The following is a 14,629-nucleotide window of genomic DNA, read 5'->3' as shown; positions in this document are numbered from 1 at the left end:
CGGTTCAATCTTTGCGAATATCTATTTTGTCCATTTAGATCTATAATCAGTTTATGATATGAAATGGAGTGAGCTCTTAAAAATAGTTTTTGCTTTAATGTATTTTAAAATTAAAGAGTTTATCGAGTTTTAAAGCAGTTTAAAAAATGGTTTGATCTTTTCGAAAGATATTTTCCCTTGAAAAAAGTAATAAAATAATAAGATTAAAATTGATTATTAGGTTAAATTTGAAGAACTTTTTTTTAACTTTAGGGTTCATTTATAAAAACACACCGAATATATTATTTTTAGCTTTATATTTTTAGCTATGCTTTGACCTGGCTACACTGATATCCTACTAACACGCGGTAAGTAACGTGCTGAGAAAAGGAGTGGAGCCAGCAGAGCAAATGTATGCTAAAATTAAATTAAACTTGCTGCAAAACAAAGTTGAAATACGTGTATGTACATTTAAGGCAGGCTTGCACCTTGTGAGGTCAAAAAAATAAATTTTTTTTTTTTTGCAGTTTCGGATACATACATGTTTCAATTTTACTCTCCTAAAATTTCAAGTCGAAATCTCTTGAATTACGAAAGTTATCGAGCGTTTGGTGGACCGGTGTCAAGCGCGTTGCCATTATAGTGCAAATTTTCAAACGCGTTTTTCTCGAAACCATGTTTTCCGAGTTGGCGGAAGTCGTACAAGCCGCAAAAATTGAGTAATCGTCATGAAATTTTGTATACATGTTCCTCAGAAGTATGTGCATGGAATAGACTAGGATCTTTTGAAAATATTAAAAATTGTTTATTTAAAAAAATAATAAGTGACGAAAAAATGAAGAAAAACCCGATTTTTTTTTCAAAAGCTCATAATTTTTGCATTTTTCATGTTTTTTCAATAATCCTAGTTCAAGCCATGCGAACAAGTGTACAGATTAAGAATATATTCGTTTTTTGCGTTTCAGATTATTTCTTAAAATTCCAAAAAATCCGCCATGAGGACGAGTATTTCCCGGACATGCCGCCATTGTTGGGTAATCCCCCTCCCCCCATCGCTTGGATCGCACTCAAAAAAATTGTGTAGCTTCAATAAACTGTACCCTACAACTGGCTAAAATTTTATTCCCATACCTACCATACTTTCCAAGAAATAAATTCCAGAAAAAAATCAGGTTTTGGGCGCCAACAAGGTGCAAGCCTGCCTTAAGTTACCCGCTCAGCGAGTAATGCGAGTTTAACGAAAGTGTTCTCAAAAACATGCGTGAGTTTTTGGCATAACAAAAGGGACATTACGCACATGTAGATAGGCACATTTGGATAGTCGTTAAATCAAAAAAAAAGACTTGGGAAGATTTAATGGACCCTTAAAAAGCAATACAAGTAGTATACAAAATTTTAATGTGCTTTACACTTGCCTTGAAATTTTTATGTTTAAATGCGTAATTATTTAATATTTAATTGCATTTACCAAAGTGTTTATAAAATCCCACGAGAATAAACGCAAACGCAATGCTCAAGAGATTTCGAGAACACCCGCAGAAACATCAAATTTACTTTCCTACATTCCAGTTTAAATGGATTCCAGAGGCAAAAGCCGTCACAAGGCCACAAAGACAAAGTTGTAAGCTAATTACAACTCACTCAGGTGCCGGGAAAATATGCAAAAACATGGGGGTTTCACATAAACCGTTTTGGATATTTATTGGACAGCCAATAAAACAAAGCTTTAAAATAAATGCACACACTACAGTTAAACTGTAGGCTAAAGCCGCTGCTTAACAAATTACACAGAACTGATATATGTATAAATGCAGGTTAACAAAAAAAATAGGTAAGCGGGAAGCCAGCCATGTGCGCCAGGAGCTTAAAGTAATCGAGGAGCCGCTCAGAGCAGCGTCCCTCCTATAAATGCACGTTTCGGGGATGGGCGGCGGCACATGGCACATGCTCTTGAGCAAAACGGATTGACGTACAATTTACAAAATTAGATATGTCTAGATAAATGCATGGGGTACAGTGTACAGCCTTATCCGTGGTAGTTTGCATTGGAGTTGTTCAGGCAGACAGACTAGTTCAGCAGGAAAAGAGCCGGCTGCTCCAGATACTGCTTCCAGACGTTCGAGAAACTGGCCATGGTCACGCCGTCGATGACACGATGGTCCGCAGACCAGCTCACACTCATCACATACGCCTTGACCACCTCATCCTTGTCGTTGAAACGCGGTACCGCCTTGGTCCTTCCCATCGCTCCTATGGCCACCTGGGGCGCCATGATGCAGGGATGCGTGTAGGTACCGCCAATCTGGAGGATTTATAAGATCTGATGATGATCTATTTGCCACACAAAGAATTAATTCTACTTACAACTCCGATGTTGGAGAGCGAGAAAGTGCCATCGGCAAAGTCCGATGGGCTCAGGGAGCCAGTGCGTCCGCGCTCCACGAGTGCATTCAGGTCCTTGGCTATCTCGATGATGTTCTTCGCCTGGCAGTTCTTGATGTTCGGCACAACAAGACCCTGCGGTGTATCGATGGCCACGCTGATGTTGTGGGCGCCCCTGAAGATCAGAGACTCGCTGGCCAAATCCAAAGAGCTGTTTACAATTGGATACTTGGACAGGGCAATGCTGGCGGCCTTGATGCAAAACGGCATAAAGGTAAGCTTGGGCACGCCGTTCTCCTTGGCCACCGCCTGCAGTTGGTTGCGGAATTGAATCAGCTGGGTCATATCGATCTCGTCGCTGTACGCGAAATGCGGGATTTTCTGGGGAAAAAGGCAATGATTATTTAATACAAACGCCCTAGTGTGAGAAGGATTTACCAGGGATTCCGTCATCGATTTGAGCATGGCCTTGCGCACTCCCTTGAGCACCTCCACGCGATCGGCGGGCACGGCAACAGGAGCAGCAGCTGCAGCTGGAACAGAAGCTACTGGCTTCTTGGCCACCAGCGTGGGATGTGGCACATTTGTACCAGGAGGCACTTGTCCCAGGAACTCCAGTATATCGCCCTTGAGCACACGACCATGCTTGCCCGTTGCCGGCACCTTGGCCAGATCCAACTGGTGCTCCTTGGCCAAGCGACGAACAGAGGGCGTGGCGGGTGTGATCACACGGCCGCCCGTGCAACTAGCGGCTGCTCCAGTTGCCTGTGACTCCGTTTCGCTGGAAGAGCTGCCGGAGGATGTGGAGGATGAAGAGGAGGAGTCTTCCGCGTCGTCGCCCTCCTCGTCTAGCACATCGAAATCCACCAGAGGCTTGCCAACCAACGCGATCTCGTCGATGCTGTGGTGGATCTTGGTGATCTTGCCATCGTAGCGACTGGTGATGGTCACCGAAGCCTTGTCCGACTGCACTTCGCAGAGATTGTCGAATTGCTCCACGGTGTCGCCCACTTTCACGAACCACTCCTTGACGGTCACCTCCCGGATGCCCTCTCCAATGTCGCTGAGGTTGAAGGAGACCGTCTTGTCCAGACTGGAGGTCACATGCAGGCAGCGTCTTAACTACGAGGCAAAATACAGAATCAAGGATGGTTTAATATTAATGTAAATATCATGTAATAACTTGCTTAATATTGGGAGATCACAAGAACAATTCAAAGTTATAATTGTAAATTTAAAAAACTATTGTTAGCGTTACTTATTTGTGGTTTTAATCCATATTTTAAAATCGTCATTAATATATTTGTACATCCAAACTCAAAAACATTTGTACATATATAGGATCAAATAAATAGAATTTAAAAATAGGAATTGAACCTGTTGATCTTTGATCTTATTTTTTTTCTGTGTAACGAAAACAAATTCGCTCCGATTGGAAGAGTGCGGAGATGGATATTCCCGTCTCGCTCGAACGCACGCAGGGTGTTTTTGAGATTACATAACGGCGGTGTTGTTTTTCTTTTGGCATGATGTGATACGGCGGTCGTTTTCCGGAGATACTTACTGTCGCCTGGCGGGAAATGCAGTTCCTGAGCAGCCAACTTGTAGCGCCATTTCGGAGCAGGTGTGTTGCCATTTAGCGGGGACTTTGGGGCCTGGAAATGCACGGGAAATAGAAGCGGATCGGTTCGGATCGTGGGTTCGATCAAGCAGGTGTGTGTGTGTGTGTTTGCAGAAACATATGATTCTATCTGAAGACGAACCAGAAACTATCGATATCTAATATAATATTAATGCAAATAAATACTTTTTTAAATCGTCTTAAATTTTAATGATATATATATATTTTTATGTAAGTGTTCATTAAAAAATATGCTTGATGGATTTTTAAATTCTTCAAACAGTTATAAATGGGTCTTAATAAAATATGTGTAGTGAATAAGAACAAAATTCAAACAAAGATCTCACAGCCAAATCATCGCATAAACTATCGTTAAAAGTAAACGCCACTAGTAACTCAGCTGATCGCGGGCAACATGTGCACTCCAGCGTTTACCAACACTGGGATCAAAACAACGTGAAACTACGCCTGAAATGGTAAGTGTGCAGTAAATAATGCGTAATAAAAGAAATAAACTTAAGTTTATCCCACCATAAACACTAGACGAATCTACGTAAGGAACTGGAGAAATGCAAGCATCCAAACAGCCGAAAGACCAAGGCTCTGGGCAAGAAAGCACGCCGCCAGAACCACAAGCACCAAGTGCGTTTGGGCCATGCGATTAAGAGCAACATAACCGGCGAGAAGTTGAGCTGGTTTCTGGGCCAAATCGATGAGGGCCGCACAGAGCCGCTGAGTCCGCAGGAACTGGAGGATCTGATCGAGCTGTACTTCACACGATTTGACGAGGAACTGGGGCAGATCAACCTAAAGCAGTCGATTGGCAAACATCGGGCTAACCAGCATGCCGCCCGCAAGGATGTGATCACCATGACGCTAGAAAAGGAGCGTAACGAGTTCCGAAGCGGCGGCCTGGAGCTGATGAATCTGTGCGATCCCCTCAAGTTAAAAATGCTGCGCGATTGGGACGGCAGTGCACTGAGTGTGCAGCACCTGAAACTCGACCTGGTGTCCCACAACATGCTGAAGCGGCTCAAGGAGGAGCAGTCGGCGAAAAAAGAGGACACTAACGAGCAAATGGAAACATGAAATAAAATGGAAATATAGACTAAAAAACGTTTGTTGACATTTGTATTTTGCTGTTGTGCAACACTAGTGCGGCCACAGCTGTTTTGTGCTGTAAAGTACTTTTTGACAGGGCTGTCACGTGTCCTTAACGTGAGCTTGTGGGTAGGCATTAAAAATAGAAATAATATCTAGATTGTGATATATAATATAACTCGAATTAAAACCGACATAAATTTTCATTTTATTTGCAAAATGAGAAGGTAGCAATAATATATATTTAAAACAAAATAAAAAAAAGTAGATGGAAGGTAGATATGAAGCTTGAATCAAATTAAAAAAACATAACAAAATCTGTTAACGATAGTTTTAGCGATAGCTACCCCTCCAAACCGATATATGTATGTCAGTCATTTGACAACCCTGTTCAGTGAACTTGAATTTAGTTATTTTTGTGTGCGGTGCGCCGATAAACCGATTTGTGGTGAAATATCCGTCTCGAAACGTGAGTTTTATTATATAAACAAACGTGAAGCGTTCTGTAACGGCATTTCTCTTGGTCCCCAGCAGTTACTCAGAAAACCGGATTGAAGAATGGGCAACAGCATGTCCCAGGGATTCGGAGTGGCCCAGGCAGCCGCCGCTCCAAGTGTTTCGGCCGCCCAGCCGGTGGCCACCGCATCCTCACCCGCACCCGCTTCCGGCGAGAAGCCCAAGACCTGCAAGGCCTGTTGCGCCTGTCCGGAGACCAAGCGGGCACGTGATGCCTGGTGAGTGTACCTCCCAAAACCAATGACGCAACTACATGGCTAACAATTGTCTCCTTGTTCAATCCCCATCTCCGATCCCCTCCAGCATTGTGGAGAACGGCGAGGAGAACTGCTCGGCGCTGATCGAGGCGCACAAGAAGTGTATGCGCGATGCCGGCTTCAACATCTAGATATCCTATGGCCAATGTCGGACGAGAGGACTAGCCTGCTAGTTCTAAAGATTCCCAGTGCCAGTCCCCAGTTCCCCGGATACCTAGTCCCTTCCACTGTTTGTTTTTGTTGCATCTCAAGCTAATTATAGAACTAAATTAATTGAAAATCAAGCAATTTGTGATGTTCTTATTCTAGGATGGCGATAAGTTTGCTTTGAATTTTCTTCTGAGATATGTAATATTCTGTTTTTGATTTATAAGGATTTTTTTTAAGATTGTCGGTTAAATGAAGTTTATTCTAAGAGGTTATTTAAAATGAGCTGAACCAAAAAATGTAACTAAATTGATAATTATAATAGTTCCTTCATTTAATTGACTATGCCGGTGGACAGTTAATGTTTGACTTGCAAAGTATGTTTTCGTAATCGAGAATAGGTAAATCTATATTTCCATATTTTTGAAAGAAAACTAGTAAAAATATGACTTTAAAACTTTTTCAGTTAAGCACTTGACTCTTAAAGACCCAGGTGCCAATTTAAGTTTGTATATTTTTTCCAAAATCGTATAGTTTAACTACTTGAATTATTAAATCATGAATTTTCCAATATTTAGAAATTTAGGAATAATTTAGTTAATTAATTGAATAGCTATTCAAATATTTAAATAAAATCAAGTTTCGATTATGCCTTCAGTCCACCATATCTCGAACTAAACTAGAAATAAACATTTAGCATTTAAGGGTTAAGCCGATAGGGATTATTGTTTATTTAGATAAAGTTTAGGGTGCGCAGGGCGACCACAGCGGCCATATAGAAGGTGATTAGGAGCATGGTGGCGAAGGCGATGATCCTCGACGGCTGCGGAACCGGATAAACGGCGTAGACCAGAGTGTGAATGATCCTGGCCACAGAGGCCACACGGAACAGATTGCATGCCACGTCGGCATTCGGGTTGGTACTGATGTAAATCAAGGACATGATAAAGTATGGCAAAATGTTCTCCATGTCATTGCGATGCGCTCTGGAAGGTGGCAAACATTTTAATAAGTGATTCGAACAATAATAGGTTTTACAAAAGTATCTTATACTTATCCAATGCTCAAAGTAAAAGTTATCTACGTTGGCATGCTTTAAATCGATCTGTGTTTAAAAGCAATTTAAAGCTAATTTAAAGTCGTCAACAATAATACTTAATCGTATGACTAATATGCTGATTGGCAAAGTAATTCGATAATAGTTGACATATTACAGTATTACACATTCCAAAGCTATTTCGTAAGTCAGGTTTTAAATACTTCCCATAAAAAGGAGTTACATTTTAAGATTTAATAAGAACTAACAAACTATTTCAACAATAATTAAGGGACGTCCACATAAAGATAAAGATTCGATTGTATTAGTCAATATTTTTTTTTAAAAGATAAGATTCTGTATAATTCAACCTCTTTATGAGGTCCATTTTACTTTGAGATATTGTAAATAGAAAGACAACAACCCACCTTCTAACGCGCTCCACATTCGGATCATCGAATTTTACCTCGAGATTCTTGAAGAACAGATCCTCCTGGTTGGGAAAGATCTACAATAGCGAAAAACAACAATTTTAGAGCCTCGCCAAACAGGTTAAGCGAATTAATCTACGATGACTAGTGGCTATTTTACCTTACGTCGCAGTGCGAGTGGTACGAATACCAGCAGCTGTGAATGGAATTGGTGGTGGTGACCTTTGAGCAAGTGCAGCGACACAATGGTATGACTTACCTTATACCGGAAACGCTGGATGGCGGTCAGTAGCGACATGAGGTTCATCTTCACCACCAGCACCGTGGCCCAAAAGAGATAGCAGCAGAAGACCGGATTCTCCAGGGTGAACATTTCGCCGGTCGATGTCATCGTCTGGCTGGCATTCCCTGCTGTGGTCGACATGGCGGATGAGGTATGTGCGTTCGCTTTGAGACAACTTCGGCAAATAAATGATAAAGCCGCACTCAGCTCATTGTGGAGATCATGAAAGCATGCGACCAAACTGGTTACGAATTGCGTCGAACCGAATCTGAGGTGCTGTGCAGCAATGGAATGGGTAAGTTTTCTATTTTACCCAGTTTGTCGGGTACACTATTATTTAAATTAAATAAATTCCTTAGCCTGTTTCTTAGAATTGATAAATTTCTTATACATACGTAAGCCTATTCCTTAGAATTATTAAATTTCTTATTCATATTTAAACCTATGTCTACAGAAAAAAAATGTCTGTTCTAATTTAACATGATTAAACGAATTTTCTGTGCAGTGATTTTCTACGTTTTTTATAGTAATATTATTATTTAAATTAATTGTTTAATCATTTTAATAGTACTGACAGCAATATTTTAAAGTCTATTCCTTAAATCGAATATACTGCTTACATGTAATTAAAAAATATTGTAATCTGGACTTTCTCTAATTAATATTAATATTCTGAATGGCTTAAAGAGTAAAGATTTTTGTTTATTAAAACAATGTTTGTGCTACTTGATATTTAATCTAACAAACATTATCAAATAATTGATTAAATTTTATGGGTTTTATTTATTCTTAAAGAGTTTTTAATATTGCGGAACCATTTTATGGCTTTTGAAAGTTACCCTAAGGGCTTATATTGTAGGGAGTGATATTAACTCTAATATGCATATTTAAGTTTTTAATTGTACTTAACATAGGTACCTAAATCTGTACCTAGCCACTTAACATCACTGGTGCTGTTTAAATGTGCGAAAGGTGAGTACTTGGCCAAGTTAGCTAAGTGGGAGTCACTAAAGGTCTAAATGTACTTAATACAAAAGACAAAGACGTAGCCTGCCTCGAAGCAGGTGATGCCGAAGGTGGTGAAGAAGGCCAGGGCTCTGGCCGGTTGCGGAACCGGGATGAGTGCGTAGACCACCGTGTGGAGCAGCCGGGCACTTGCTCCGATGCGGATGAGCAAACGGGCGGTCAGGGGATTCGGTCCACTGGCCACATAGACCAGCGACATCAGAAGGAAGGGCAAAATGTTCTCCAGGTCATTGCGATGGGCCCTGCAAGAAGTCATCATCATAACAATAATGTTATAATCTATACATAGTTTTCTATTCAGTAAAATAAATACTTAATATATTTTAAATACACAAGTCCGGTTAAATTTAATAAACAATAAGAAAACCAATTTTTTAAATTTACCACGAATTCTTTATCTAATATAAGACATTTAAAGATTAATGCTTTTAAGTTTATTTTTTATCTTTACAGAATATAAGCTTCCTTTTAGGAAGTCCTTAGTTTATTATTGATTAATTATATATATATTTAACATCGGAATTGTTTAGCTCAAAATTAATTACACCTTTTATATACCTAGTACCTTGAATTGTAAATTCAGATCGATTTTAAAATACCTTCTTCTCTGTGAAGTGATATTTACAATACTTAAAGTTTGATCCCCAAGCTTATATGGAAGATGTATTTGCACTTACCGTCGCACTCGTTCCACATGGGGATCCCCGAATCGAACCTCCTGGCTTCGGCTGATGCGCAAATCCTCCGGGTTGGCGAACGTCTTGGTCTTCATCCGCTGGCGGGCCGTGAGTAGCGACATGGCCAGCATCTTGAGCACCAGCAGACTGGTCCAGAACATGTAGCACCCCATCACGGGATTCGATTTGCTTAGCAACACCAGCCGGAAGGCGGCGGCGGTGGGCGTGGCATCAGTCGGTCCGTGATCCATGGCAAAAGCTCCGTTCCCGTCGACCGTTCGCAGGTGATTGCCTTCGCAAGGTGGGCAATTGGCGCAGGAGGGACAACAGGTGGATCGGTTCCCTTACCTGACCTTATTTCTTCTTACCAATACTTAATAATTAAAATCATATATTCCACTTTAGCCCTTATTTTTGGGTTATATTTAGCGGGTTTTCAGGTGCACTTCGAGAACAATTATAATTAAGACCTTCAAAAATCGATTCATATAATATAAGGTATGCAGTTGAACTAAGAATTGATACAGATTTTGTTGTTGGTTAAGTTGAGCCCTTGCTTATGTAACTTTAAATATTTAACTAAATATCCTTTAAAAAGCATAGTTTTATTCAATTATTTAAAAGAAAGCAGGAAAATAAAATTTGGTAATTAATCATTTACAAATTATAAATTGTATGGTACTAAAAATCCTATAATAATTGTTATATTTCCTCAAGTAGTTATCTACATGGTAATTACATAAAATTACAAAGCGACACCTAGAGGTGGTTTATCCGCGAAATATACTTGAGTGAGCCACCTAGATTTCGATTAGCCTCAAATAATTGCAATGCGCAGTTTGCTATAACTTGAATATTTATATACCCTTGCAGAGAGTATTATGATTTCAGTCAAAAGTTTGCAACGCAGGAACTTGAATAAACTAATACTAATACTTGAATACTAATAATTTTCTTTTCAACGTGTAATTTTTAATTTTATTTATTATAATAATGGTACATACTCCGTTAAATCCTTGATGCACTGCATCCGGATAAAGTATGATGGTATCGCCGTAACCATCCTGCAACTGCTCCTCAATCACAGGCACACACACAATCTGGAATTAGAATTTTAATTAATTTATTAAGCGAATTATTTTATAATAAAATAATACATACCTTGAGAGGTCCTTGATCCTACATCCTGGTGAACAATCCAAGTCATATGGTATAACCATTGATCATTTGGAACCCCACAAGAAACACACTCACACTTTCGGACATCCATGTCAACTGGTATATGGGCTGCCAACAACCACTAGGTCGTAATTTTTTGGCTAGAACTTGTTGGGAATTACAAGTATCGAGGGAGTAATGACGGTGACCATGCCAATTGAACATTACATTAACAGTACATTAACATTAACAGTACATTAACATTACATTAACATTAACAGTACATTAACATAACATTAACAGTACATTAACATTAACAGTACATTAACATAACATTAACAGTACATTAACATTACATTAACATTGCATTAACATTACATTAACATTACAATGACATTACATTAACATTACATCAATATAACATTAACATTACATTAGCATTACATTAACATTAAAACATCACATTAAAATTTAATTTTTATTAAATCAGCATCACTATAACATATATTATATATGTATATTAACATTTTTTAAATTAAATTAATTACATTTTTTTACAGGAACCTTTAAAAATATGTTTTTTAATTTTGATTTAATATTTTATCGGAAAACCGACCTAGCTGTATCAAAATCGAAATGTATAATATTTAATTTTTGTAAGAGTTGCAAGGGTATATAAACTTCAGCTTGTCAAAGTTTGCTTCCTTTCTTGTAAAAGCCCTAAATCAATATCAATTTATTAAATTAATTTTTAATGCAAGTAAATATGTACTTAGCTAACTTGGAATTAAATACCAATTTGATATTTTAAGGAAATTTATCACCAATGCGAAGACAAGGCCGGAGGAACGGAAGCAGACAGATAGGGGAAAAAAGAGGGCGAACATTTCACGCTTTCAATGCGTGGGGGCAACTATATTATCACTATCAGCTTTTGTACAAAAGCCACAGAAATCATTAAAATATATATACAAATACGCATGTGAGTATGTTTGTGCGATCTTTAGTTTGTCAGCGTCTTTCAGCCAGACGAAAATGAATTGAAACGAGGCAATTCCGCCGTCTGATTAGATGTCTGCTCCTTAATGGAGTCCCACTCGAACTGGGACTGGGAAGAGGGCTGTTGTGATCCCCGAACTGGAGCATATCCGCTTTCACAGGGGGGCTTGTAATAATAGCATTAAGCATACATATTTTTCAAACAAATATGGAACATATAATTCAAAAGTTACGAAGGATTGGTCCCAACTAACTGGGAATTCAATAAGGGAATTTTCGCAAAAGACGTACTATATCCTTATTTAGTTATATTCCTGTTGTATACCAAATTTTATGAAGCTTACTTATCCAGCAGTCAAATTACGTAAGATAAGTCTTTGTAGTCACAAAACATTTTATACACCGTTTACTTGATTAAAATTTACAAATGTTTTTCATTTTTTACAGTAGCTTAGTTTCAGTTTTTGTATATAAAATTTAAAACTTTATATATTGCCTGGGCAGTGAAAACAAGTTTAAACTTACTTTTGCACCCCATAATACGAAAACACATTTATCTACAAGCGATGACGTATTCGCAAGAATTGGTCTTTGGTCGCGTCTAAATTTAGTCAAAGAGTTCTTTTTGATTCTGGTTTGCCTTCTTTATTCATTTTGTTTTTTTTTTTTGTTGGTTTTTAACGAAATACATGCTCCAACACATTGAATTATTCTCAGTCGCAGTCAAAGTCGGCGTCATGACTACGACATCACGTAAACCGTCCAAAGTCCAAACCGCCAGACGACTTTTTGTGGTTCCGTCGTTCTTATTCCTTCTAGTCTTCTCTGGGTTTTTGCCCCATGACGAATTGGGTTTAATACACGTAGTCGGACATAGCAGACATGCCCCAGTACCCCTGATTTGCCCCACTGCTTTAACTCTGGGATATGATGTTTGTCAATTTTTGTATAGCTAACTCAGTTGAAGGATTCTTTAGGACTACTTTGCCATTATCAAAAAGTGTACCCTATTTAGAAGCACATTTTCACAGTGAATTTTAAAATTCATCTATTCCAAGATTGTCGTCAATTTAATCATTTCTTCAATTGGACTCTCGAGTAATTTGAACCCGTGTGTCACTAGATTGCGATAAGCATGGCGAACTTTGTTTAATAAGTGGCTTAAAGGCTTATACCTCATATAAGATAACCGGCGACAATTATAAAACAAAGGCATTAAATGAATGAAGCAGAGAATAAAAAAGTATTCAAAACCCCTTATCAGCAAAGTACAATCCATCTAGAAAGCAGCGCAAAAAAAAAAGGAAATAAAAACTTAATAAAATCAGCAGGCGACTCATTCGCCTTTCACATGTATTGTACCAGTATATAGAAAAACTCACTCACGCCGCGGATTCAAAGTCCGTCTATATGTCATCGTTACCTGAATGTTTCCTCCTTCTATATATAGATTATGCCTAGGCCTCTGAATTGGTGTATAATCTGTCCAAAATCCAATGGAATTCTAGGCTCGACCATTTGGGAAAATACCCACAGACGGACACTCTTTGGGACCCGATAACGGAATACTATATATATACACTATATGTACTGATGCCTCGACGGGGCCTGTTGAGCCTATGGAACTATATACAGTCTGGGGTTTGTCTACTTGCGACCATTATTCGAATTATATTTTTTATCTGTTGATGTAAAATATATAAGGCTATCTTCAAAAGCTGATAAAATGGAAAGGCAATCAACAATTGTAATGCCATTTAGCCCTTCTAACTTTGTTAAAATGCAATCTTTTTGAGTAGGTTTTATTTGCTTAGTTTTTATATATGTATCTTGAGACCTATAATTCACACTTGTTACACAAATTAGTCCGTCAAAAAAGTGAATGAACCTATTCATATCTTTAAAAATTGGAATTGGCTTACAAAGCAATTCTAAAAAAATAACAATTTAAAATTATTAAGTTTTGACCTTGTTGTATGGGTACTATTTTTTGTCTCCTGCTTAAAAAAACTATTTCATTAACAGAGTAATAAAATTGTGTTTTATAATATATTTGTAAAATAAACATACAAATATTTACACCATGTTATCTTCTTATCGGTAAATGAAATCAGTTTACCAAACATGGTGTAAGTGATTTCCTCCGGTAATATAATGTAACCATCGATTGCAAAGTCCACAGATAAATATAGTGCCATAAAATGGGTGGCATCGGTTACATTGGTTTATTTACGGGCCATATCGGTGATTGGGACCCGACTAGACCAAGTGGCGATAAGCCCGGCACCTGATCTTGGTTACAACATAAACAAAGTTGTGACGACATTGGTAGACTTTGGATTACGGTCTAAACTGTTTTAGCCTTCCCATCTCGAGGGCCTGGTTAATTTGCGCATTTATGGACGGGCGATAGTCTGACCGCTTAAGCCTTATCAGACAGACATAATTACACTATATAGCGCATAATTCGCTGAGGGCATTAACCCATTTGGGTAAAAAGTTTTGGATATTTTGAGACGTTTTCTTTAAACTGAAACATAATATTCTTGTATATTTTAAATCAATACATTTCTATCATTATACCCTTGCAGAGGGTATTATAATTTTGGTCAAAAGTGTGCAACGCAGTGAAGGAGACATCTCCGACCCTATAAAGTATATATATTCTTGATCAGGATCACCTCCTGAGTTGATATAGCCATGTCCGTCTGTCCGTCTGTCTGTCCGTCTGTCTGTTTCTACGCGAACTAGTCTCTCAGTTTTAAAGATATCGAATTCAAACTTTGCACACACCCTTCTTTCCTTTGCACGCAGTATATAAGTCGGAACGGCCGGGATCGGCCGGCTATATCCTATAGCTGCCATATAACTGATTGATCGGAAATGCCATAATTTTGTTGTTTGTCAAGTTAGGAAGTTGGGATTTTCTATGGGTTTTATATTTGGCCAATCAATCCGACATACCAAATTTCATAAGGATCGGCCGACTATATCCTATAGCTGCCATATAACTGAT

General features: G+C 38.6%; 5 protein-coding genes across 7 annotated transcripts; 2 read left to right on the top strand and 3 right to left on the bottom strand.

The window, feature by feature from the left end:
• Positions 1–1,650: 1,650 nt before the first annotated feature.
• Positions 1,651–4,101, bottom strand: LOC108049048 (lipoamide acyltransferase component of branched-chain alpha-keto acid dehydrogenase complex, mitochondrial). The gene is made up of 4 exons (XM_017130077.2): positions 3,926–4,101; positions 2,800–3,483; positions 2,344–2,742; positions 1,651–2,281 (listed from the first exon to the last, which is right to left on the bottom strand). The coding sequence occupies exons 1-4, from the start codon at positions 3,995–3,997 to the stop codon at positions 2,048–2,050; spliced, it is 1,389 nt and encodes a 462-aa protein (XP_016985566.1). The 5' UTR covers positions 3,998–4,101; the 3' UTR covers positions 1,651–2,047.
• A 248-nt stretch (positions 4,102–4,349) lies between these two features.
• LOC108048996 (translation machinery-associated protein 16 homolog) lies at positions 4,350–5,098 on the top strand. Its single transcript, XM_017129979.1, has 2 exons — positions 4,350–4,458; positions 4,526–5,098. Exons 1-2 carry the CDS (start codon positions 4,456–4,458, stop codon positions 5,069–5,071), a joined length of 549 nt encoding a protein of 182 aa, XP_016985468.1. The 5' UTR covers positions 4,350–4,455; the 3' UTR covers positions 5,072–5,098.
• A 330-nt stretch (positions 5,099–5,428) lies between these two features.
• LOC108049036 (cytochrome c oxidase copper chaperone) lies at positions 5,429–6,140 on the top strand. 2 transcript variants are annotated; one of them, XM_017130061.2, is made up of 3 exons: positions 5,429–5,552; positions 5,618–5,817; positions 5,903–6,140. In XM_017130061.2, the coding sequence occupies exons 2-3, from the start codon at positions 5,642–5,644 to the stop codon at positions 5,985–5,987; spliced, it is 261 nt and encodes an 86-aa protein (XP_016985550.1). In that variant the 5' UTR covers positions 5,429–5,552; positions 5,618–5,641; the 3' UTR covers positions 5,988–6,140. The 2 variants fall into 2 exon arrangements, with proteins under 2 accessions (XP_016985550.1, XP_016985551.1); XM_017130062.2 differs by having other exon boundaries at positions 5,456–5,552; positions 5,615–5,817.
• A 562-nt stretch (positions 6,141–6,702) lies between these two features.
• Positions 6,703–8,218, bottom strand: LOC108049033 (microsomal glutathione S-transferase 1). 2 transcript variants are annotated; one of them, XM_017130057.1, is made up of 4 exons: positions 7,730–8,218; positions 7,631–7,666; positions 7,468–7,547; positions 6,703–6,989 (listed from the first exon to the last, which is right to left on the bottom strand). In XM_017130057.1, exons 1-4 carry the CDS (start codon positions 7,892–7,894, stop codon positions 6,737–6,739), a joined length of 534 nt encoding a protein of 177 aa, XP_016985546.1. In that variant the 5' UTR covers positions 7,895–8,218; the 3' UTR covers positions 6,703–6,736. The 2 variants fall into 2 exon arrangements, with proteins under 2 accessions (XP_016985546.1, XP_016985547.1); XM_017130058.2 differs by lacking the exon at positions 7,631–7,666 and having other exon boundaries at positions 7,730–8,005.
• Positions 8,219–8,364: 146 nt separating this feature from the next.
• On the bottom strand, positions 8,365–10,528 carry LOC108049035 (microsomal glutathione S-transferase 1). Its single transcript, XM_017130060.1, has 3 exons — positions 10,461–10,528; positions 9,457–9,901; positions 8,365–9,021 (listed from the first exon to the last, which is right to left on the bottom strand). The coding sequence occupies exons 2-3, from the start codon at positions 9,705–9,707 to the stop codon at positions 8,769–8,771; spliced, it is 504 nt and encodes a 167-aa protein (XP_016985549.1). The 5' UTR covers positions 9,708–9,901; positions 10,461–10,528; the 3' UTR covers positions 8,365–8,768.
• Between the last annotated feature and the right edge of the window lie 4,101 nt (positions 10,529–14,629).

The sequence above is a fragment of the Drosophila rhopaloa genome, unplaced genomic scaffold, assembly GCF_018152115.1.
Source record: "Drosophila rhopaloa isolate 14029-0021.01 unplaced genomic scaffold, ASM1815211v1 contig_3, whole genome shotgun sequence".
Classification (NCBI taxonomy): Eukaryota; Metazoa; Arthropoda; class Insecta; order Diptera; family Drosophilidae; genus Drosophila; species Drosophila rhopaloa.
Note: the sequence above shows the minus strand (reverse complement) of the source record. Positions and strands in the feature narration are given on the sequence as shown.